Source organism: Lathyrus oleraceus, chromosome 5 (assembly GCF_024323335.1).
Source record: "Lathyrus oleraceus cultivar Zhongwan6 chromosome 5, CAAS_Psat_ZW6_1.0, whole genome shotgun sequence".
Lineage (NCBI taxonomy): Eukaryota > Viridiplantae > Streptophyta > Magnoliopsida > Fabales > Fabaceae > Lathyrus > Lathyrus oleraceus.
In genome coordinates this window covers 554,568,461-554,594,350 of record NC_066583.1, presented here as the reverse complement: position 1 = coordinate 554,594,350, position 25,890 = coordinate 554,568,461, and the positions used below count along the sequence as shown (strand labels likewise).

The 25,890-nt window shown below is 35.9% G+C and overlaps 1 protein-coding gene across 1 annotated transcript; it reads left to right on the top strand.

Annotated features, from left to right (window-relative positions):
• Positions 1 to 1,889: 1,889 nt before the first annotated feature.
• On the top strand, positions 1,890 to 2,520 carry LOC127086342 (defensin-2-like). The gene is made up of 2 exons (XM_051027102.1): positions 1,890 to 2,058; positions 2,144 to 2,520. Exons 1-2 carry the CDS (start codon positions 2,001 to 2,003, stop codon positions 2,308 to 2,310), a joined length of 225 nt encoding a protein of 74 aa, XP_050883059.1. The 5' UTR covers positions 1,890 to 2,000; the 3' UTR covers positions 2,311 to 2,520.
• Positions 2,521 to 25,890: the final 23,370 nt, after the last annotated feature.

Below are 25,890 nucleotides of genomic sequence, written 5' to 3'. Positions count from 1 at the left end.
ATGCACAAAAACTTGAACGGAACAATATCGATATTACAAGATAAAAAGTGAGATGCAGCCTTCAAAAATGCCTCCTTAATGCTTACTTCACACAACATACTTTTGAAGAAGTTTACTTTTAACCCTGACACCATTTTGAAACCCCTCAAAGTCACCTATATACTTCACATATTCTCCCAACTGTCTCTCATAGAATGATCGTATCATCTGCAAATAGAAGGATCATGTGCTCAATGCAATTATCGTATCCGAAGCCTTCAACTCACCTATACTTATAGCCTTGTTGATTAGGCAAACTAATCCTTCTGCTTCTAAAACAAAGAGAAACAGGGATATAGGATCCCTTGCCCCAATCCACTTTCTACCTTGAAATCATTTGTTGGACTTCCATTAACAAAAACAAACATGCTAGTGTTGAATACACTCACTTTCATCCACTTCAACCACTTCGCCCCACAACCAATGCTCATTAAGTTAAATCTGAGATAATTCTAATTCACACAATCATAGGCTTGTTCAAAGTCGACTTTCAGCAACAAATACTCCTTCATTTCCTTCTTTGCTATATCTAAGATCTCATTAAGCACAAGAACGAGGTCTAACAACTTTCTTCCCAGAACAAAGGGTGTTTAAGATCGGGAAACAACCTTACAAAGAACCCTTTTTATTCTAGCTGCAAACACTTTTGACAGGATTTTGTGAAGACGTCCCATTAGGCATATGGGCCTATAGTCTCCTCATTGTTTAGGATATAGAACCAGTTGGGAGACTACATGCCCATATGAAACTCATTCATAATCTTAACCAAATCAGCTTCCAACAAACTCCAGAATTTTTGAATAAATTTGAAATTTAAACCATCCGACTCGGGGCTTTTAGAACCAGCAATATCCCAAACAACACTCCTAATCTCTTCGAGGGAAAACAGATCTCCAAGCTTCAAACTCTCTTCTAGAGACAACTTTCTAAACAAAGAAACATCCATAACAGGTTTGTGTCTGTCATGCTCAACCTTTCTTTTCACCTTGTCCTTCACACATTTCACATCCTCAATGCTACCATCCCCAACCTTTGGTACAGATAATTGAATTATTGTTTCTTCTCTCCTTCAAAGTCGAATGAAAGAATCTAGTGTTAAGATCCTCATCCTTTAACCATGTTATGCTTGACTTTTGGCGGAGCTTTCCTTCAAGTTAAGGTCTCTCCGAATATCACTATATATATATTCTTCCTTCTAAACCCAACTCCTCCTCAGGCGATGGGTCAAAATTGTATAATAGTTCATCAATCTATTAAACTCTTTCACTATCGATCCAATCCTCAAACCCAGTCAACCAAACACTTCAATAATACAAACTTTGAACTTTTGATGCAATAGTTTGAATTTTTTTAAAGCACATATGCCTGCATTCCCTCCACTTATGACGGGCCTCCACCACAAAATTCTTGAAGTCTTTATTGGATCCCAATTTAGATCATTAGTCTTAATCCAAACTGGCGCATGATCAAGTATGTCTTTGTCGCCAATCTCCTACCTTACTACTTTCCAACCGGCCACCACACTCTCCAAAAACAAGAACCTATCCAACCTACTTCTAACAGTTCCCGCACTATTAGACCAAATAAAAAAATTGCCTAAAGTTGGAATATCACTAAGCTCCATACATTGTGTCCGATATTCATTTATTTATTTTTATTGATAAACACCATATGAAAACGCCCCCACATTGTTGACTCTTCACCATGACAATTCAAACTCGGTGATAAAATATGTTGCCACGTATCCATTTCTTGCGGTTTCTTCAATATTCTAAAATTTCATTCTCAAGATATATTAGTATATTAGTAAAAAACTCTTACTAGTCAAGGCCCATGGGGCTATATATATGTCTTACGATCATCACATATATATCAAACACATACATATAATATAACATATTAGTAAGTGTTATTGAAGTGAGTTATATTTAAGTTTATATATTCATACCACTACTTAAGCCATGGAGAAGAAAGCAGTAGCTGCCTTGTCCTTCCTCTTTCTCGTTCTCTTTGTTGCACGTAAGTAATCATATCTGCTTACTTCAATATTCATAATTACTTTATACCAATTAATAGTATTTGTTGTATTGTTGTCTTGATGCAGAAGAAATAGCGGTGAGTGAGGCAAAAACTTGTGAGAATTTGTCTGGGACATTCAAGGGACCATGCATCCCAGATGGTAACTGCAACAAACATTGCAGGAACAACGAGCACTTACTCAGTGGGAGGTGCAGGGATGATTTTCGCTGCTGGTGCACTCGAAACTGTTAACTCAGTTTTCTCCAACACGCAGGGACATTATATGTATAAATATAAATAAAACTATGATATGAATAAATAAAATAACATGCAGTATTTGTACTGCACCTGTATGTTGTACTGCGTGATTGTGAATTATGTGTGTACTCAATATCGTGCATAACGTCTTTGTTATGCACTTTGTTATATGGAATAAAACACTAGTAATCATAAGTTCCTTTACTTTCTTTTTGTCTGTTTTGTTATTATTATTTGTGTCTATAATTTCAGCCTTTTACTTTATGCTCCTCGATCATTATTATAATTTTTGAAAAAAATATTTTTTAAATAATTAATTTTTAAAAATTATATAAAAAATATTAAGTTATATTTAATTAAAAAATTATATTTAGTGAAAAAGTTCACACAACTACATTAAATATTTTTATATCTCAATGAAAAACGTAATTAAAAAAAATATAGTATTGAGAAAAAACTAATATCCAATAACCTAAAGAGAAAAAAAAAGTGAAAACAAATAAGAACTCCAAATACATAATTTTTCAAGAGATGGGCTTTTACTCGATCAGTTAAACAAGTTATTTAGGACATGTTTGAAATGTATTTTAAAAACTCTTTTTTAGTTTTTGAAAATTTAAAATTTAAAAACTTATTTGAATATAATGTTTTTCAAAAGTGTTTTTAAAAACTCTTTTCTATTTTTCAGTTTTTAAAAGCAAAAAAGTGAAACAGTTTAGTTGTGTTTTGCTTTTTACTTTTTAGTTTTTAGTATTATAAAACTTAAAGAAAAAACATAAAAAATTATAATTTTTATTAATAGCATTAATGTAATTTTAATAATTTTTATATTTTAAAAATAAAATAGAAAAATGTATTTGAAAGAGTATGGGCCTGTTTGAAACACTTTTCAATTTTAGTTCTTAAAATTTGTTTTTCAAATCTATTTTAAAAAACTATTTTTAAGAAGAAAATTAACAAAAATTTTGTTTGATAAAGTAATTTTTAAAAACTGTTTTAAAAATATGAAAATGAAAAAACTTGTTTGATAATCTAATCTTTTAAATCACATTAACGTTATAAATGAAAATTATAAATTTTTTATGTTTTTTCTTCAAGTTTTATAATACTAAAAACTAAAAAGTGAGAAGCAAAACACAACTAAACTGTTTCACTTTTTTACTTTTAAAAACTGAAAAATAGAAAAGAGTTTTTAAAAACACTTTTGCAAAACATTATATTCAAACAAGTTTTTAAATTTTAAATTTTCAAAAACTAAAAAAGAGTTTTTAAGATTCATTTCAAACAGGCCCTATGTTATTTCTTTTATTTATGCTCTTTTTATGTATAAGTAACCTTTTCAAAATGTTTATTCATTTTACTTAATTTTTTTTGTGTTTCTTAATTATTTTTTCTATATAATTTTTTTTCTATTAAACGTGGAATCCCGTTTTTTATTTGTTTTTTCTTATTATTATTACAAACAAGTGTTATGTGATTTGTAAAATTAAAAATTGATTTAACCCAATTATTTGTATTCGACCAAATATCAGTTAATTTTCTTAAGTTTGTAATATTTTATACAATAAAATAGATTTTAAAAGTAAAGGACAAAATATGCATTTTTATTCTCTTCTTAAAATACTATTAAAAGATTATATTATTAAACAAGTTTTTTCATTTTCATATTTTCAAAACAGTTTTTAAAAATTAGTTTATCAAACAAATTTTTTGTTAATTTTCTTCTTAAAAATAGTTTTTTAAAATAGATTTTAAAAATAAATTTTAAAAATTAAAATTGAAAAGTATTTCAAACAGGCCCTTAATGTTTACTTTGATAGTTGATTTTTTTTAATAATTGTTACTTCTTGATCACTTTGTGAAGCTCATTTTAGCTTATGCGTTTTTTCCTGAAGACAGGCATTTCTTTTTGTGCCCTTTTCTTCGGAGCTGATAAACCTTGGAATAGAATTAGAAAATGATGTTTTTTATACCACTTCTTCCGGTCTCAATAAAAAGTGTGCATTTTTTTTTTATATTCTGACCTCAGAGGAAGGGTTTTTGAAGGAACATTTATTTTCTTTTGGGAAGAGTTTGGGCTATGAGAATGGAGTCGATCCCTTTGAAATGTCGTCTACTGGAAAAAAAAGATGTTTATTAACATGCGGTAGTTGTAGAAGTAGCTAATGCTCAAGAGTTGATGAGAAGGATAGTGAATCTGTCTTTTAATTTTTCTTTGTAGTTCATTTTCTATAGTATTCGTTCTGGTTGTATTATTCAATTTGTCTTGTAGATAAGAAGGGGTTGGTAATTTGTGACTTATTTAAGAGAAAGATAACTCAAGCAACTAAAAATACATCTTCATCTCCCTCTTCGAACTCCACTTGTACTCGACTGAGACAATGAGGGGGGCAACCAAGGAGGCGGATAATGTTGGGAAAACACAGTTGGATCTGTTGGGAGATTTTTTTACTAGGGAGCATTGAACATTGTGGGACTTCTTCTTTTTAGAGCAACATCTTTGTGAGAGACATATCACATATTCACCCAAAACTTTAAGGTGATATGTGGGTGAATTCTCTCACTTATAAATGTCCAAGTCTCCATATTTCCAATCAATGTGAGATTATGATACATACTACTCACATTTGATACATTCTCAACAAGATCAAGTTATATAAGATAATAGGTTGTACCAGGGGCGTCCATCTTCAGAAATCTAGAGTAAAAGTCACATGACTGATCCAAGTCTTATGCTAGTGAAACAGTCAAGGGAGATTGTGACAAGGGTCCAACTCATGAAAAAATTTGCAAAATATTCTAAGTCCTCGTGGCCCATCTCTGAGAAAGCTACTCATGAGAAATCCTTCACTTCCTGAGTGTGTTTTTTTTCCTGGAAATCCCGCACGACCAAGGAAGTCCAATCTTGCCTACCATAAGAAGATCATGCCTACATTAGGAATCTATTTGATACACCTAAGTTAGTGTGTCATTGGTGTCTATAGGATCTACTGATTGGGGTGAAGTATTGCCACCCGCCAATCTGGAGAAGGAGAATGAGTTTCTTAAAGGTTAGTACAACATTGTCTTTTATGACCTAAATTAACTCTAGGAACAACTCACTGGTCTTCAAAAGGATATAGGGGAACATGGTGTTCCTTCCGAACTTGCTGCAAAGGTCACCATCCTAGAAAGGTCAATGGCAAAGAAGGAGAAAACCCTAAGGGAGGTCCAAGTTTATTTGGCTAAAGTTGACACAAAATTGGAAGAAGCTCAAGAAACACTTGACTTCTTCTTTTTCCAAGGTCATAGAGAGTGAGGCTCCCCCTTAAAAATAGAAAGATGACTTTTCTACGAAGGTGAAAGCTTATGAGGATCATCTGGCATAGTTGAAGAAGGAATTTAAAGACTCTTTCAATGCTATACTCAGTGTTATGCATGATATTTTTCGTAATACTTTAAACCAAGTGGAGTTGTTCCGTCCTAGTGTAGAAATTCCTCGAGAATCGTTAAACTCGGAAAGAAGTGGTGGAAAGGGAGCTTGTAGTGAGGAGGAATGAGCTTTATTGCCCTGTTTATTGATAAATTCTCATTTGTTGCTAGTTTCGTAATAACATTCGCTTGGATATTTCATTATTCCAAATTTATAGTTGAATAATTCTTTCCCTTTATTGTTTTTTATTTTTCGCTTCCTTTAATGGATAATTCCACTCCCTTCCGCGTGCTCTAATTGACTTTTTTTCATTGCTTAGCTTTGCATGACTTTATTTCGTTCTGTAATATTTCATGATTTTATTTCATCATATACGCTTTCATGATTTTATTTCATCATACAATCTTTCATGATTTTATTTCATCATATATTCTTCTTGTATAGTTTTATTTCATCATATTTGCGGCATTAATGAGTTAGGCATCCACTTTTCTTTGACGTCTCTAGGGACCGTTCCCGGTAAAAGGTAGGTTCCCCTTCCCTGCCCTTAGGTGACAACTTGGTTTGAGGAGAACATATTCATGGCTCCACTGCCTACACTCTAGAGTGGTTAGCTACCAAGAGGGGGGTGCTAATTGCACATTTGTTCGCCCTGTTCATCATATATCTCGTTCTTCGATTAAGAAAGACAATTATGTAATTCAACAAAGTTTATTGCATTACTTATATAAAAATTATTACATTAGATGACAACTCCAATTTGCGTTCGTAAAACCTGGGGAAGATTTAATTAAAAAAACCGTTTAAGTTTGGTAACATTCCACGTTTTTGGGATTGATTCTCTGGGCAAGGTCTCCATAGTGTCATGTCATTTTCCAGTGCTAGCCTTAATCCTCTATGGTCCTTCCTAATTGGTTAGAAGTTTCCTGTCACCAATATTTTTCCTTTTTAATATTGGCACATCTTAACCCCAGGTCGCAAAGTTGGAACTCTTGAGGTCAGATCGCTTGTTATACGTGATTGTAATTGTCTATTTCACAACTGCACTCATGAGGGAGGCATAAGCTCTACTTTATTCCAATAATCTTTTACCTGATAGCTTGTGTGTTATCTTCCTACGATAAGGGGTATGTCATTCTTTAACTCAATTATCTTATCTTGACGGGGTTGACAACTTCAATTCTGTCAGTGAGTCAGAAGGGTATCTAACCCGTTGTTGAAATATGTGTTGTCCTATAATCCTAAAGAACGTTCCGAAGCTCTTGGTCCTACTTTCCCTTAGCTGCTTCAAGCCTTTTCTTTAACCCTATTAATGTAACTAGTTCACTACTTTTGTTTTCTTGTTCATTTGAGGATAATCAACTTAGGTGAAATGTTGCTTGACATTCATATCTTCTAATAGCTTCCTAAAATTCTTATATGTGAATTTTGTTCCATTTTCCTTATGATATATTGATGTATTAAATATATAGACAAAACATTTTTCTTAAAGAACTCAAGTTTGTTGGTTGCAGCTTTTTACTAATGCTTCTGCCTTGACACACTTTGTAAAGTAATTCACCATTACAATCAGGAGTTTCACCTAATTTATGGCCAGAGCAAAAGGACCTAGAATATCTATGACCCACATTGTGGATCTATGTGCTAACAAATATGATTAAGAAGTGAACCAAGAAGATAAAGCTCATTGATAGCAATATTCAAGAAGTATCTACTTAGCTTTGATGATGTATGGTTTTGATGATGACAACACTTGAAGTCAAACAATTGCTAAAGTTAGCTCAAGAGGTCAAAGATGAACAATATGGTCGGTCATGACCAAGTTATCCTACTAAATCAAGATAAAGATCCACTACTACAAATGGTACATTTCATGACAAAACTTTCACCTCACATAACCAAAAACCGAGGGAAAATGCCAAGGCGCCATGTTTTATTTTTTAAAATAAATATCACATATTCATCGATTTATATATATAATCGAGGGGGAAAATAATTCAGGACATGCTTTGAGTTCCAGCAACAAAAATTTATGTTTTTATTTCTTTAAAAGTAGTGCATTTCTTTTCTTTTTTAATTTTGAAAATTTTAATTAATGAACTATATCTTTGGTTATATTTTAACGGTCAGGGAATTAGATTATCATATTTTATTATAAAAGCATTTGTTAATCAGATTTTACCCTAAACCTAACTTATATGTAGCCTCTCTAAAGTCTTACGCATCGTTCTTTGGGATGGATTGCAAGACAGAAAAAATCTTCAATGTTCCCCAATATTGAACAAAACCTTTTTTCTGCCCTTGCAATCTATCTCACATAATGACATTGATGTTTTGTCGTATTTTTGTAATAACCTTCCTACATTGTCAATCAAAGAAAATATTGAGAAACTTATTACTTTCGTCGGTTGACAACAGTTAGAAATTTATTTCTAAACACAAACATTCATTTCTCTTTCATGTTATCTTTCATATGAAACCATTTTTCATGAAAACATTTGCTCAAGATAATGAAATCTCTCTATGATGGATTGTAAGTACAGAAAAAAAATTCTCTTAGTCGAAACAGATAACTTCCCATAAATTTGAAAATATATGTTGTTCTTCAAGAATCCATTGTAAATATATTATTTTGTGTAAATAATGTAAATATATTTTTAAAAAAAGTTTTTTACCTTCGATTTTTAACAGAAAGCGGGAGTTATGTGTCCCTTGGAGTGGAACATATTTTATTGTATTTTTTATCTAAAAGGAAACATATTTTACCTCAGTTTTGAGGAATAACCAAGGAAAAATATAAGTGTGTTTATTCAGTTTCTTCATCGTCCTTAAACAATTCTTTAACTTCCATTTCATGAATATCAACACTTAAGACACTGTCATTAGTGGTCCTCGTGAAACCTAAAACCCTCATTATAAAATCATTCTAAATATTAAAAATTGATAATGAAACAGTTGACATGAAAACTTTGAAATTTAAAAAGGTGTTTATTTTGTTTGGGAAAAGTTCTCAAGGATGAATTGCAATAGCATAATATTTTTTGGGTTCAAGGTTTGTGTTCTTAAATAATCATATAACTGAATATTTATTTTATTTATCTAACCTTTTTTTTATATCAAACATTTGATCTTCCTCAAGATAAATGAAACGAAGATCCTCCAACATTTGCTCTTCTCCGAGATATCTAACATTTGTTCTTCACCGACAAAGATGACGATGAATTGGATTCAACATTTTATTCTCCAGCATTTATTCTTAATATTCTATGTAAATAATGTAATATTTTATGTAAAAAATCTAGTTTTTTTAAATAAATTAATTTATTAATATTTATTTTATCATTATCTCCCGTTAGTTATGTGAGAAAGAGTCACGCCATGTCTCCCTGAGAAATAGGTAGTCAATAGTCCCCTAATCATGGGGGAGTGGTTGTTGCCCCTAAGGGTTTCCTAAACCCTAGGCCCATAAAGCCTATATAAATACAGCTTCCCTAACGGGAGAAGGAGAGAGGTTTTAACTCACACACATAACACCTTACGTACTCTTACTCTAAAGCATTACACATATAGACAGAGTTTTTCACCTCGCGAGCAGGTCCTCTAAGCCACCATAAATACCACTATACATGACTTCTCGCCACCTTGGACAAGCCATAACCACCATACATCGTAATATACCTACTAAGACCTTTGAGTTCCCCTGAGCTTGCAGGGGTAACATGCACACCTGTACTTTATGACCAATATAGTGGCTCCCGCCATGGGGACTCTGTAAAACTAATATGGGCCACACCTTATTCATCATAATCACCACACTCATTGTCACCTCCCACTCCTAACCCTAGCTTATACCATTCATGTTTAACAGAAGGGTTGCATCCCCACGCTAGATGATACTAGTGGTATTGGTGATCCCAATGTCCTAGAGGAGATGCGCGCTGCTATGGAAGAACTACGTTGACAGATTAGACACTTGAGGATAATGTCCACAATATTAGACAACGATGACAAGAATCCAATCCCTCAGAGGAGATGGAAGTGTTGGATCCCTAGACACTCTCGGATAAGATATGGGACACACTTGTCCCTGAAGAATTCAAACCCTCCTTTCTGGCCATGTTTGATGGGCGTAACATGTCTCCTTCATCAACACACAAATGATAATCATTGGGGTATCTGACTCCCTGAAGCACAAACTATTGTCTTTCACCTTTAGGGACGCTAACCATTGATGGTATATGGGTCTACGTAGTGCCTCCATTGCCACCTATCAGGAGCTGGTAAAGAAATTTGTGCACTAATTCACCGCCAACCATCATGGGAAGATGTTCACCACCAGCTTGTTTAATACACGACATGGTCCATCAGAGTCGTTAAAGGACTATATTGGCCGATTTAAAGAAGCCAATATCAGGGTCGTTCCCTCAAGCCAAGAAATATGTGTGGGGGAATTCCAAAATAGACTTAAGGTAGGACACTTCGACGAGTCTCTCGCCCAGAAACCAACACTTTATTGGCAGAAGTGGTCACCAAAGCATAATGCTACATAAAGGGCGGGGAGAGAAACACCAAGAAGAAGGCACGAGAGGTCAAGGAACGTCTTCCCAAATGCGAAGGTTCACACCATCAGAGGAAGAATAATTATACCTCTCCCATAAAAGACAAAATTGAGTTCAAGATAATCAGCAAGATGGAGAAGAGCTTCACGCCTCTTAGCACTTATTATAAACAGATCTGGTGTGAGGTTCTTCACCTGCACAACATTCCCACGCCTCTAAGTCTGAAGGAGGATGTAATAGGTCCTAAACCATGACGATGGTACAAATTACATTAAGTCAAGGGAAACCTCACAAAGGATTGTTACCAATTCAAGAAATAAATCAAGAGGTTGATCTAGAAGGAGCACTTCAAGAAATATGTGAAGGGTGACTCTTCCCATAGTTCAGACAAGTCCAGCTTGCGATGGCAAGATTACATGGGAAGCCCCGGGCCCAACAAATAAGATAAGAAATTGCAATGAATGGGAAGTAAAGTTGTGTGCCACACGCTTAAAACCATAACAAGAGGATTCCCCAGGGGCGGTGAGACCATCTCTTCCTGTAGAAGGTGCGCTCGCCAAATTCTCAATATAGAAGATCTCCCCAATGCTGAAGGCGGGGAAAGGAGCAAGCAACCACGATCACCTTAGGCAATTGACCACTAAGATAGATAATGTTGTCACTCATAACAAGATGTTGGAGACCCAAATATCCCAAGTGGCACAACAATAATCCGCTTCTTTTATCCCTCCCAAATCATTACCGAGGCAGCCCAAACAAAATCCTAAGGGACATTTGAATGCAGTGACAACCCGTAGTGGTAAGGAAGTGGGTAGTTCTAGTTATGAAGAGATAGATGTTGAAGTTAGTGTGCCAACACCACCCTAAAAGGAGGTTGTTGAAGAGTTTGAAAAGGAAGCAACATATGTTTCTCCTCCTCCCTACAAACCTATTGTACTTTTATCATTATGCATATCAGTGAAGATTGTTAAATCCCTATGATTTTAAGAAGGCCCTTCTTAGTTACAGTAGAGGCCATCATAAATGTCAAGAAAGGGAAATTGACCTTTGAGGTAGGAGATGAGAAGATTAAATTCATTTTAGCAAGTTGTTGAAGAACCCTTATTTAAGGGACTCTTGTTACTTTGTTAATTTGTTAAGCAGTTGTGTTCAAGAAATTCCACCAGAATATCTTTCGATCGCTAAGTCGGAAGAGAGGTTACCTGATGATATTAAGGTTGAGAAAATTGATACCCAAGATAAGGGTTTTAAGGGAGCCTTTAGGGATAATTATATCCCCACTAACCAAGAAAATGATGTGTCTTTTATGGAAGATTGTAATTCCAAGGACAATAAGGCTCGTATACTGTAACACCCTTCTAAATTACCTCAAATATTTAATTAAAATAGCAACATATATCAATCAGAGTAAATATGCAATTAAGGGTGTCCCACAAACACTTCACACCATAATAACTGTCATGCTCTTTATTTAATTAAAATAACAATTTTTGCATAATTCGCAGCGGGTAGAAATCAAATCAATCATTTCAAAACATGTAGCATATTACATGTAACTGGTTCGCAACCAACAATAAAACATTTAAAACATCCCATCCCGATGTTACATCTACCAGAGCATGACCCACTAAGGAACTACACTAGACTCCAAGCACTAGCTCCTACTCAATCACTGCTCGTTACCTGAAAAATAGTTGTAAGGGTGAGTTCCTCAATTCATACTCAACACCAACACAAAACACACGTATAATATTGGAATACATCCATTCATATTATACGCCATACATATATTATGCAATGAGACTCCATGCATGCGGTACCGACTATTCGTGAACATATAGTTCAACTTCACCGACCAAATCCAGGTACGGCTACCAAGCTCACTAGTCTCACTCATTTGAGACCTAGTGACTCACATCACTAATTCCTCACCATGGGAATTAGCTACCACCCCAAGGGCCATGCTATGCACGCTAATTCACCTAGCATGCAAACATCAACAACAGTCCAAAATGACTAACATCACTAATTCCTCACCATGGGAATTAGCTACCACCATAAAGGCCACAATATGCATGCTAATTCACCTAGCAATGCAACATCATCAACAATAATCCACAATGGACATATGCTCACACTCTAAGCCATAAAATAGTCCATTCACAAACACATGCATAATATATACACTCATAGCATTATGCATACCATCATACATCATCAACACATTCATCAAAACATCATATCGTGTCAAATAATTAATCACAGTATTAGCACACTCTACTAATACCTATACTGCTCAAAACAGCGGAAATAATCCCTACTATATCACACACCGATATAGGTCACCCATCACATATACACATAACATTTAAAATATCCATTTTTCCACTTTTTGACAGTGTTAACCGGTTAACGCCCTGGGTTAACCGGTTAACGCAACACAGAACACACTTTCTGGCAAAACGCAACAGTGTTAACCGGTTAACGCCCTGGGTTAACCGGTTAACGCAGACAAAACAGCAGTTTTTCACAATTTATAACAGTGTTAACCGGTTAACACCCTGGGTTAACCGGTTAACGCAAGACAGAAAGCTGTTCCTGCGCTAACACAAAGCAGAATGCAGAATTCTCCGCATTTTCCGCCGTTGGAGGACTTCCGGACCTCCGATTCCAATTCCGTAAAAAGCTACACGTCCAGCAATTTACGACACACACCATTATCGATTCAATTACAGTTTTCACACAACTTATTCATCACAATTTCTCAGCATTCCAAATCCCAATTAGGGTCAATTCAACGGTTTATCACTACCCATTACATGCTAACCCATAATACCCATTAAACGACGATAAACCCCCTTACCTGATTAATCCGGCAATTCTTTGAGCTCCAAGTTTTTCTCTTCTCCAACCTTTGCCCTTGCTCTTCCTCTTTGCCCTTTCTCCACTTTCCACTTTTCAGCCGCTTCTCTGTTTCACGTAAAAACTCTTTTTACCAAAAATGGGATTCTTTTTCCTTATTTCACACTTATATATTTTCCAATAATTATTATTCCAAAATAATAATAATAATAATCCAATAAATTCCAATTATTTAATTAAATTAATAAATATAATATTAATTTAAATCAAATAATTATCTTATTTTTATTGGGGTGTTACAACTCTCCCCCACTAAAAGAGTTTTCGTCCTCGAAAACATACCTCAAGCGAATAATTCAGGATAAGATTCCTTCATCTGACTCTCAAGTTCCCAAGTCACATTGCCACCTGCTGGTCCTCCCCAAGCTACCTTCACCAAGGCAATCTCTTTACCCCGCAACTGCTTCAACTCTCGATCCTCGATCCTCATAGGTGATGTTTCAACAGTCAGGTTATCTCTCACCTGTACATCATCTACTTGGACTACATGCGACGGATCATGAATGTACCTCCTCAACTGAGACACATGAAAAACCTCATGCAAATTCGCAAGTGACGGCGGTAAAGCGATACGATAAGCTACTTCCCCTATCCTCTCCAAAATCTGATAAGGACCAATAAATCGAGGTGTCAACTTCTTTGACTTCAAAGCTCGACCAACCCCAGTTATCGGAGTAACACAAAGAAACACATGATCTCCCTCTTGAAACTCAAGTGACTTCCTCCTTTATCGTGATAACTCTTCTGACGACTCTGAGCAATTCTCATCTTCTCCTGAATCATCTTAATCTTTTCCGTAGTTTGTTGAACAATCTCCGGTCCAACCACAGCACTCTCACCGGACTCATACCAACATAGAGGCGTCCGACATCTTCTACCATACAAAGCTTCAAACGGTGCCATACCAATGCTCGAATGAAAACTATTGTTGTAGGTAAACTCAATCAAAGGCAAATAACAATCCCAAGCACCTCCCTTTTCCAAAACACAAGCTCTCAAAAGATCCTCTAATGACTGAATCGTCCTCTCAGTCTGACCATCAGTCTGCGGATGATATGCAGAACTCAATCTCAGCTTAGTTCCCAAAGCCCTCTGCAAACCTTCCCAGAACTTCGATGTAAATCTAGGATCTCTGTCCGAAACAATACTCGACGGAATACCATGCAAACTTACAATCTTCTCAATATACAACTCAGCTAATCTCTCTAACGGATAATCCATTCTGATCGGAATGAAATGAGCCGATTTCGTCAATCTGTCGACAATTACCCAAATAGCTTCAAAATTCTTAATCGTCCTCGGTAAACCAGAAACAAAATCCATACTGATACTATCCCACTTCCACTCTGGAATAGCCAACGGTTGCATTAGTCCAGACGGCTTCTGATGCTCAATCTTTGACTTCTGACAAGTCAAACAAGAATAAACAAAACTCGCAATTTCTCTTTTCATTCCCGGCCACCAAAATAACTTTTTCAAATCATGATACATCTTCGTAGCCCCAGGATGAATACTCAGGCCACTACGATGTCCTTCCTCAAGAATACTCTTCTTAAGTTCGGTAACATCCGGAATACACACCCGATTACCAAATTTCAAAACACCACTCTCATCGACTCTAAATTCACCACCTTGACCTTGATTCACTAAAGTCAACTTATCAACCAAAAGCACATCGGATTTCTGACCCTCTCTAATCTCATCCAGAATACCACTCGTTAACTTCAACATTCCCAATTTAACACTATTGTGAGTACTTTCACACACCAAACTCAAGTCTCTAAACTGCTCAATTAAATCCAATTCTTTAACCATTAACATAGACATATGCAATGATTTCCGACTCAATGCATCAGCCACTACGTTTGCTTTACCCGGATGGTAATTCAAACCAAAGTCATAATCCTTCAGAAACTCTAACCATCTCCTCTGTCTCATATTCAGCTCTTTCTGATCAAACAAATACTTTAAACTCTTATGGTCACTGAAAACCTCAAATCTCGACCCGTACAAGTAATGCCTCCATAACTTCAGAACAAATACCACAGCTGCCAACTCTAAATCGTGCGTCGGATAGTTCCTCTCATGAACCCTCAGCTGTCTCGAAGCATAAGCTATAACCTGCTTATTCTGCATCAACACACCACCCAAACCCAACAATGAAGCATCACAGTAAACCTCAAATGATTCCGACGAACTCGGTAATATCAGAATAGGAGCAGTAGTTAGCCTTCTCTTTAACTCTTGGAAACCTTCTTCACACTTTGAGTCCCAAACAAACGCTTGCCCCTTTCTAGTCAACATCGTCAACGGTAACGCCAACTTAGAAAATCCCTCAATAAACTTCCTATAATAACCAGCCAAACCAAGGAAACTTCGAATCTCAGCAACAGACTTCGGAGCTTCCCACTTAGATACCGCTTCTATCTTAGAAGGATCAACAGCAACACCACCTCTTGAAATCACATGACCAAGAAAACTAACCTCTTCTAACCAAAATTCACATTTCGACAGTTTAGCAAATAACTTCTTTTCTCGTAGAACTCCTAAAACCACTCTCAAATGCTCAGCATGCTCTTCTTCAGATTTCGAATACACCAAAATGTCATCAATAAACACCACAACAAACTTGTCTAGGTACGGATGGAAAATCCTATTCATATACTCCATAAATACTCCAGGCGCATTAGTCACACCAAAAGGCATTACAGAATACTCATAATGTCCATACCTTGTTCTGAAAGCAGTCTTCTGGATATCCTCAGTTTTCACACGTATCTGATGATAACCCGATCTCAAATCTATTTTGCTGAACACACTCGCACCAACCAACTGATCCATCAAATCATCAATCCTCGGCAAAGGATACCGATTCTTGATCGTCACTTTGTTCAGTTGCCTGTAGTCCACACACAACCTCATAGTACCTTCTTTCTTCTTAACCAACAACGCTGGTGCACCCCACGGTGACACACTCGGACGAATAAATTTCTTATCCAACAGATCTTCCAACTGACTCTTCAATTCAGTTAACTCAACAGCAGACATACGGTACGGAGCCATCGATATCGGTCTAGTACCAGGTACCAAATCAATCGAGAACTCAACTTCACGCTCTGGCGGTAATTCATTCACTTCTTCTGGAAACACATCAGGAAAATCACACACCACGGCTAGATCGCAAATCGCCAGTTTATCTTTAGCCTCCAAAGTCGCTAACAGCATAAACAACTCTGCCCCATCTGCTACTGCCTCATTCACCTGCCTTGCTGATAGAAACAAATCCTTTCCTTCTTCAATCTCAAGAAAGATCACAGTCTTATCAAAACAGTTGATATAAACTCGGTTACACACCAACCAGTTCATACCCAGAATAACATCAATCTGCACTAGTGGAAGACACACTAGGTCCATCCCAAAGTCTCTACCAAAAATACTCAAAGGACAATTCAAACAAACTGAAGTAGTAGTCACTGAACCCTTCGCAGGAGTATCAATCACCATACTACCCAACATCTCAGATATCTCTAATTTAAGTTTCACAGCACAATCCAAAGATATAAAGGAATGAGTCGCACCTGTGTCAATAATAGCTACAAGAGGAAAGCCATTAATATAACACGTACCTCGGATCAAACGATCATCTGCAGAAGTCTCAGAACCCGATAAAGCAAAGACCTTTCCTCCCGACTGATTCTCTTTCTTCGGCTTAGGACATTGTGGACTGATATGACCCACCTCTCCACAGTTGAAACACGTCACAGTCTTCAACCGGCACTCTGCAGCCAAATGACCACCTTTGCCACACTTGAAACACTTCTTCTCAACACTAGCACACTCATGGAAACGATGTCCAGCCTGACCACATCTGTAACACTTAGCAGGGGCACTGGAGTCTCCCCCACTAGGCCTCTTCATCCCACTCTGCCTCTGGAAACCCTTGCCAGCTGCATATGGTTTCCCACGATCATTCTGATTCTTGCCTTTCCTATCAACCCTCTGCTGATAACTCTCCGCTCTGGCCTTGGTATCCTGTTCAAAAATCCTACAACAGTCAACCAGATCAGAAAACACTCTAATCCGCTGATACCCAATAGCCTGCTTGATCTCAGGACGCAACCCGTTCTCAAACTTCACACATTTCGAAAGTTCCCCAGTAGCCTCATCATAGGGAGTGTAATACTTTGACAGCTCTGTGAACTTAGCAGCATACTCAGTAACAGACTTGTTACCCTGCTTCAATTCTAAGAACTCTATCTCTTTCTTTCCTCTGACATCTTCTGGAAAGTACTTCCTCAAGAATCTCTCTCTGAACACAGCCCAAGTGATCTCAGTATTCCCAGCAGATTCCAACTCAGTGCGGGTAGCAACCCACCAATCATCAGCTTCCTCTGACAGCATATGCGTACCGAACCTGACCTTCTGGTTATCGGCACACTCAGTCACTCGGAAGATTCTCTCGATCTCCTTCAACCACTTCTGAGCGCCATCTGGATCGTATGCTCCCTTGAACATTGGAGGATTGTTCTTCTGGAACTCACTCAGTTGACGAGCAGCTCCCATTCCCACAACATTCGGATTCCCTCCAAGTACTCCAGCTAGCATACCCAGAGCCTCAGCAATCGCAGCATCGTCTCTACCTCTTCCAGCCATCTCTATTCTGAAAACCCAACAAGCTAAGACAATAAGTACTGATAGGGTTACACAACACCTATCCCGTACAGGGGAAACAGAATAATTACGACTCGACTCGACCGACTATGCTCTGATACCACTAATGTAACACCCTTCTAAATTACCCCAAATATTTAATTAAAATAGCAACATATATCAATCAGAGTAAATATGCAATTAAGGGTGTCACACAAACACTTCACACCATAATAACTGTCATGCTCTTTATTTAATTAAAATAACAATTTTTGCATAATTCGCAGCGGGTAGAAATCAAATCAATCATTTCAAAACATGTAGCATATTACATGTAACTGGTTCGCAACCAACAATAAAACATTTAAAACATCCCATCCCGATGTTACATCTACCAGAGCATGACCCACTAAGGAACTACACTAGACTCCAAGCACTAGCTCCTACTCAATCACTGCTCGTTACCTGAAAAATAGTTGTAAGGGTGAGTTCCTCAATTCATACTCAACACCAACACAAAACACACGTATAATATTGGAATACATCCATTCATATTATACGCCATACATATATTATGCAATGAGACTCCATGCATGCGGTACCGACTATTCGTGAACATATAGTTCAACTTCACCGACCAAATCCAGGTACGGCTACCAAGCTCACTAGTCTCACTCATTTGAGACCTAGTGACTCACATCACTAATTCCTCACCATGGGAATTAGCTACCACCCCAAGGGTCATGCTATGCACGCTAATTCACCTAGCATGCAAACATCAACAACAGTCCAAAATGACTAACATCACTAATTCCTCACCATGGGAATTAGCTACCACCATAAAGGCCACAATATGCATGCTAATTCACCTAGCAATGCAACATCATCAACAATAATCCACAATGGACATATGCTCACACTCTAAGCCATAAAATAGTCCATTCACAAACACATGCATAATATATACACTCATAGCATTATGCATACCATCATACATCATCAACACATTCATCAAAACATCATATCGTGTCAAATAATTAATCACAGTATTAGCACACTCTACTAATACCTATACTGCTCAAAACAGCGGAAATAATCCCTACTATATCACACACCGATATAGGCCACCCATCACATATACACATAACATTTAAAATATCCATTTTTCCACTTTTTGACAGTGTTAACCGGTTAACGCCCTGGGTTAACCGGTTAACGCAACACAGAACACACTTTCTGGCAAAACGCAACAGTGTTAACCGGTTAACGCCCTGGGTTAACCGGTTAACGCAGACAAAACAGCAGTTTTTCACAATTTATAACAGTGTTAACCGGTTAACACCCTGGGTTAACCGGTTAACGCAAGACAGAAAGCTGTTCCTGCGCTAACACAAAGCAGAATGCAGAATTCTCCGCATTTTCCGCCGTTGGAGGACTTCCGGACCTCCGATTCCAATTCCGTAAAAAGCTACACGTCCAGCAATTTACGACACACACCATTATCGATTCAATTACAGTTTTCACACAACTTATTCATCATAATTTCTCAGCATTCCAAATCCCAATTAGGGTCAATTCAACGGTTTATCACTACCCATTACATGCTAACCCATAATACCCATTAAACGACGATAAACCCCCCTTACCTGATTAATCCGGCAATTCTTTGAGCTCCAAGTTTTTCTCTTCTCCAACCTTTGCCCTTGCTCTTCCTCTTTGCCCTTTCTCCACTTTCCACTTTTCAGCCGCTTCTCTGTTTCACGTAAAAACTCTTTTTACCAAAAATGGGATTCTTTTTCCTTATTTCACACTTATATATTTTCCAATAATTATTATTCCAAAATAATAATAATAATAATCCAATAAATTCCAATTATTTAATTAAATTAATAAATATAATATTAATTTAAATCAAATAATTATCTTATTTTTATTGGGGTGTTACATATACGGCCAAATAAGAATGAGTTTAAGGGGAAAAAGAAAGTAAAAGAGAAATTCCATGAAAAACGGACCAAAAGTATGAACCTCCTCATAGGAGGAGGAGAAGAGAATAAGATTGTATTGCATGGATGCCTATAATGAATTGGGTCCCTTTACTGCCTAAGGGATGTGCTAAGGATTCCAATTTGAAGGAATCACCCTCTTAAGTTGTGTAGATGGTTGAGCTAAATGACCTTAAACAAAGCGCTTCGTGGGAGGCAACCCACACTTTTTGCACCAAATTTTTTTCTTATTGTTTTATTTTTTTCTTATAGTTAATAAAAAGATCACGAAGGAGGAGTAAACAAGACAAGGAGTAGTCTTGGATGATGTCTAAGCAATGATGCAACAACCCGTGTTGCGGTTCTCACCTCCCGAGTAAGGTTCTTGTGAGTTTTATTCCCTCTTGCTTGCGTCAAAATATTGAGGACAATGTTTAGTTCAAGTTTTTTTTAGGGGGGGGGGGGTACTTATTTATTTTCTTGCACTTTTATTTCTTGCATTTTTTGTTCATGTTTCTATCTTGTTTTTTAGTTTTCAAGTTTGATTGATGCATTAAGACCTACTTTCCATAGTTTTCCCAATACTAAGACCGTGAAATTCTTTTAATGACAAGTTTCCGTTATGAGGAAGATGAGAAAATATATAGAGTTTGAGGGAAGAGAGGCTAGGACTAGGGGTATTGGGAAATTTTGAAAACTTAGGTATGACATGAACACCTTAGGTCCCAGAGTAAGGACGTGAGTTCAACATGTAGATTTGTGCCATAGTACTCGACTCAGAGAAGTATTTCTCTATTAGTTTATATTGGCAGTCTGACATAATTAAAAAGACTTGCATGCATGTATGGTTGGTTGAGAAACAAATAATTTGGGCACCAAAAATGATGAAAAAATGCAATAAAGACAACTAGACATTCTAAGTTGGGTAACCCTCACCTGGTTATTTAGCCTGGCGGTTGAGTCTCAGTTATTGTACCAAAGTGGACCAATAAATGCTAATATACGTAAAATCATCGGAAAAATATATAATAACCCTCACCTGGTTATTTAGCCTGGCAGTTGAGTCTCAATTATTGTACCAAAGTGGACCAATAAATGCCAATATACCTAAAATCATCAGAAAAATATATAATAAAAAGGTGCCTAGAAAAAAATTCTCGATTGATCTCGTGCATGTGAAGGAAACAATAAATGCAAATGCCTTAGTACGATTGTCCGAATGAAAAAGGAAGAAAATCAAAAAAAAGACTTAAGTCCAAAGAATAGTTTGAGAGGTATCCGAAAGTGAGACTTAGGTTCATGGTTTTATCACGGTTAATGTTCTTGTAATACCTTCTTTGACGGCTAATTACCAAGAGAATTAGGCCTAACCGATCAGAACAAAATGGTCTTTGCATCGCTCTTTCTAGTAGTTTTACTTTAGCATTTTACCGCATTTTGTGCGATTTCCTTTCACTTTTCATGTTTATGCTTTGGTTTGTGTTTTATTGTGAATTACAGGGTCCAATAAGCGTCCAAATAAAGAGGGATCACAAGCAAGAGAAACGGAGGGCAAACGACATTTTAGAGAAATCTCTGGTTGGAGGAAGCCAAAGTATATTTTTCAGCACACATCATGATAAACATATGGTATTTTGATCATATCTAGAGTGTTGTAATTCGGAATGACGCGAGACCGACTGAAAATGAAAGCTAACATCAAGGGCTACAAAATATATTTCGAAGCCAAGAATTAAGGGGCTGCTACGGGTGCCCGTAGCATGTGCTACGGGCCGTAGCAGCAGAGTCAAATCCCCCCTTCTCAATTCTTCATGTTAGCGCAGTAGCAGTGGCTTGCTACAGGCTCCCGTAGCACGTGTTATGGCCCATAGCAGACAATCCTATTTTGGGACTTTCATTTCCTTTCCTGGATCGATTTGATGCTGATTTTGTCACTCCCCACCTTCCAATTTAGAATTATTATATTTTAAAAGGACCTTAAAGAAGATTTTTTATTCCGTTTTTAGAATAAGTTATAAAACTAAGAGTTGGTACTTAGTTGTATGATCCAAGCTTTTTTTCAGTTTCAAATTGTATGCTTTATTTTTCTGCTTTTTGTATAAGTCTCTCTTTTCATAGCACTGGATCAAATTCATATTGAAGCATTCATTTTTATTTAATAATGTTCTTTTCAATATTTCTTTTTCCTATTGTTGATTGTTGATTATATTATATTGTATATTATGAAAATTTCTTTGAATAAGTTACCCATCACCATGAATGAGTAGTCCTCTTAGGGCTAAGGGTCATGGAACTTATTTATAGATTATCTGTTTAGTTTGTCATTAATCAATTATGATAAACTTATGCGCAAGTATTTTAGAAACTTGAATCTCTATTTCTAATTCTTATTATGAAAGGAAAAGAATAACCACACGCCTAAATACAATCTGAAAGGATGTGCTTCAGTGTCCGAAAATTTGTTTTTTAATAATTAAGTTCAAAGTCGCAAAAGCACTCAAACGTAATTGAGGATTGTTCTACCTTTGTATCTACACTATAAACTCCCCTTCGACAAATAATTCGGGTGTCCGAAAGCCGACGAATTATTTGTCGAAAGATACGAATAATACGCTGGCAAAAGCAAGTATTATTCAAAATAAATTATTTTTCCTATAAATGTGTTGAGATTCTCATAATGGATGTAATTCGAATCATATGGAAACATAAATAACAAGAACCATGACCATAAGCTCCATTTTTATCATTATTTCCAAGAAATTCTCATTTAAGTTGTTTTTCCAAAAGTGCTTTTTAAATAAGTTATTTTCCATTTAAGTGATTTTTCACTTAAATAATTTGTTTTTCTCATCTTCGATTGCTCTAGATTTACAAAGAATAAATAGAATTTGGTAATCAACGGTCGGTCCTTGTAGATCAATACTTTTTTTATTACTCTAACAATTGTCGTACACTTGCAGCTTGTCAAGTTTTTGTCAGCTTCGTACATATCTTGTAGTCGACTAACTGTATACTAGCTTGTCTATCTCTGGAAGCGGCTATGAAATTTTATGGGAGGCAAAATTGAGATTGATGTAATCAACACACATCCTCCACTTCCTCGGAGCCTTCTTGACCAACACAACATTGGACAACCATTAAGTATACGTTACTCTGGAAATAAACTTGGCATCCAGTAGGCCTTGGACTAACTTCCTAGTTTCTTCATCCTTCTTAGGAGATTGTCATCTTCTTCGCTGAGCCACATAGCGGATAGAGGGTCAATCGATGGAAAAGGAAGTTATGGTCAATGATGGGCACATCATTTAGAGAAACTACAAAAAGGTCGACGTTAACTTTAAGGCACTTCTTTTCACCATATTCAGTAACTCAGCTCCTATACAGATTGACGGTGCTGGATTTTGTCGAGCTAGTCAATCTCAAAGTTATTGTTTGGAACCGAATTTAAGGTTTTTACTTTGACTTTTATTGGTGGATCGAGTTTGTTGTTTCGCCGTATCTTATATATAGTCTTCCTTTTTCTCTCAAATGCGACAACAATCGCGAAGGGGTTTCTTTAGTATGGTTTCATGTATGAGGCGAGCTCCACACAAATTGACCGAAATGATAACTAGTTGGCCTACATTGTTGTTATATTTCGTCTTAAAATGGACAAGAGAGGCCACTGCGTCTAACTGCGAGGAACGACCTCCTAAGGATGCCGTTGTAAACGTTTTCACAAGGGATCACGAAGAAATGCACATTCACCGTTCTTTCGCCATTCCCTTCCCTGAGAGAGAGTAGCAACTTGATAGCTCTACATGAAAGAGTTGAAGAATCATTGAGCGCTAATAGATTCCCACCTTCATACATATTTAAATATCGATTGTATAACCCTAGTTTCAAAAGATTCCAATTTACATCAAATGGCAGTAGCTCCCATTGTTAATGATGATTCTCTATACTCAATGGTTTATTATGGTAAATGTTATTATTAGTTTCATCTACTTTTTCACTACATCGAAACCCTAAAATAAGTTTATCATTTTGTTGCCTTTTATTTTCCATCAGTGAGATGGGGGAGCTTCACGGTGGAGGTTCTTTCTTGGTAAACAATCCGTTGTCAATTGAATCAATAGAGAGGAAAGAGAAACATCCTAAAGCTGAAAAACTTGTGATGTCTTATGCAGTTGGATCGATTGTCATATCATCTTCAAATAAGCTCGCTCTAACAGCCTATCACTATGAAATCAGAGGGATTTTATTATAAAATTCGTAGGAATCAGAAGTCGATTCCCATAAAGCGGCACCACTATTACATTCAAGAAACCATAATTGATAAATATGCGATCTTGAAACCAACTCATACAGTGGAGGATGTTCTTCGATACGACGGAATAGAGAGTAGATGATTTTGTAAGATAAGTACTCCAAAACCCTAATCAATAAATAAATCCAAATAATAGATTGAGTTATGGTTAAAACATGCATCTAAAATTGTTGTGGTTACATCATGGGAGACATTTAAAACCATCCAATTTTCGAGCATGGAACCCAACGATATGTTAAATCACACTTAACGATGGATAGCCACTTGTAAAATTTATCGAATATAAATCCAACAGCTGTATATATATTTGGATGGACGATTAGGTATATTGATTGATCGTTGTGCCTATAGTCGACTTAAAACACCCTCCATAAAAAAGTTAAATTTTTATTTAAAATATATGGATAATTTACCTATGTTTCGACACAAGTCAAAGTTAACTTTTCTTTTAGACGAGGATGTCAAAATTAACTTCTAAACATTAACACGTACAGATAATCTTTGACCTATATAATCTCTTCACTTACTTGAAACATGACACTTGTGTCTATATATCAAAACGTGTATTGAAAATTTTGTAACTTACCTTGTTCCGTATGACATTTGTTTCCAAATGAACATGCTAGTATACTGGTATACTATAGATTTATTGCTATCAAAATAGACTTTCTCAACCTAATTTGTTGCTTTGGAATCATCGTTTTCAAATTCTTTGAACCACTTTGACAAATTATATTTTTTAATTTGTCGTGGTGCTTCAGTTTTCTTATCAAGCAAAAGTTCGGTAATAAGAATACATTGCATACCTTAATCCATTACAAAGAAAAGGATAAGATCAAGCATATTGCAGACAACGTAATAGATTACACCACCTCCAGTCTGAAAAATGCAAAATCCATAAATAATTTTTGTCCTATTAATAAACCAATCCAAAGAAATAGTTTTAGTTTGAGAAATAATAATAATAAAAGGTAATGGATTTAATGGTGATGCTCTGACAATATAAAAAAGTTTTATATTATTATCCAATAAAAATATATTATTTTGTCATTTTATATAAGTATTTTAAAATTTTATATCTGATTTGATAGGATGCTTGACCGTCATTGGTTGATAGTGTAAAATAAATTTACATTGTCGGTGCATCATCCTTTTTCTCAAAGGTTATTTGAGTCAGACCAAATTATTTAAATTTATTTATATCTGAATTAAATCAAAACTGTTGGTTTAATATATCGATATAAAATTCTGAACCGTAATAAATTTTTAGAAGATAATTTTTCTTAAATCGAACTATTTATAAACAACTCGAATTATTTTTTGTCTTTTGTAGTAAATATTTTTCAACTTAAATTAGCATTCTTTTATTTTCAATTTCAGTTTTGGTTCCATTTTTTTACAATTTGATTCAATTTTAAAATTATTTGTGTAACTTGATTTGATTTACTAATTAAATATGATAGTTGAATTATTTTTATTTCAGTTAGACAATTAAGTTTAGTTTAATTTATTTAGTTTTTTACACTTTTAAGCAGTGTTTTAAAAATCAGACCGAATCGGTTGGTCAAATCCGTTGAATCGAAAATCAAAAAGGTCATCAATTTGGTTTGATTATTGGACTGAACAAGCTATTAAATCTGCGAGAATCGGCCAGAATTGATAAAAATCAAAAAATCGACGGTTTTGAAAAATAAGCAGTTTTGAAACTCAAAGGATTAAATGTTTGTTTTGTTTCCA

What these genes read in the sequence shown, in the direction of transcription:
- LOC127086342 (XM_051027102.1), top strand. Translation starts at nt 2,001, where the DNA reads ATGGAGAAGAAAGCAGTAGCTGCCTTGTCCTTCCTCTTTCTCGTTCTC. An exon ending in TCTCGTTCTCTTTGTTGCAC is followed by an intron (nt 2,059 to 2,143) that starts GTAAGTAATCAT and finishes GTCTTGATGCAG; the next exon opens with AAGAAATAGCGGTGAGTGAG.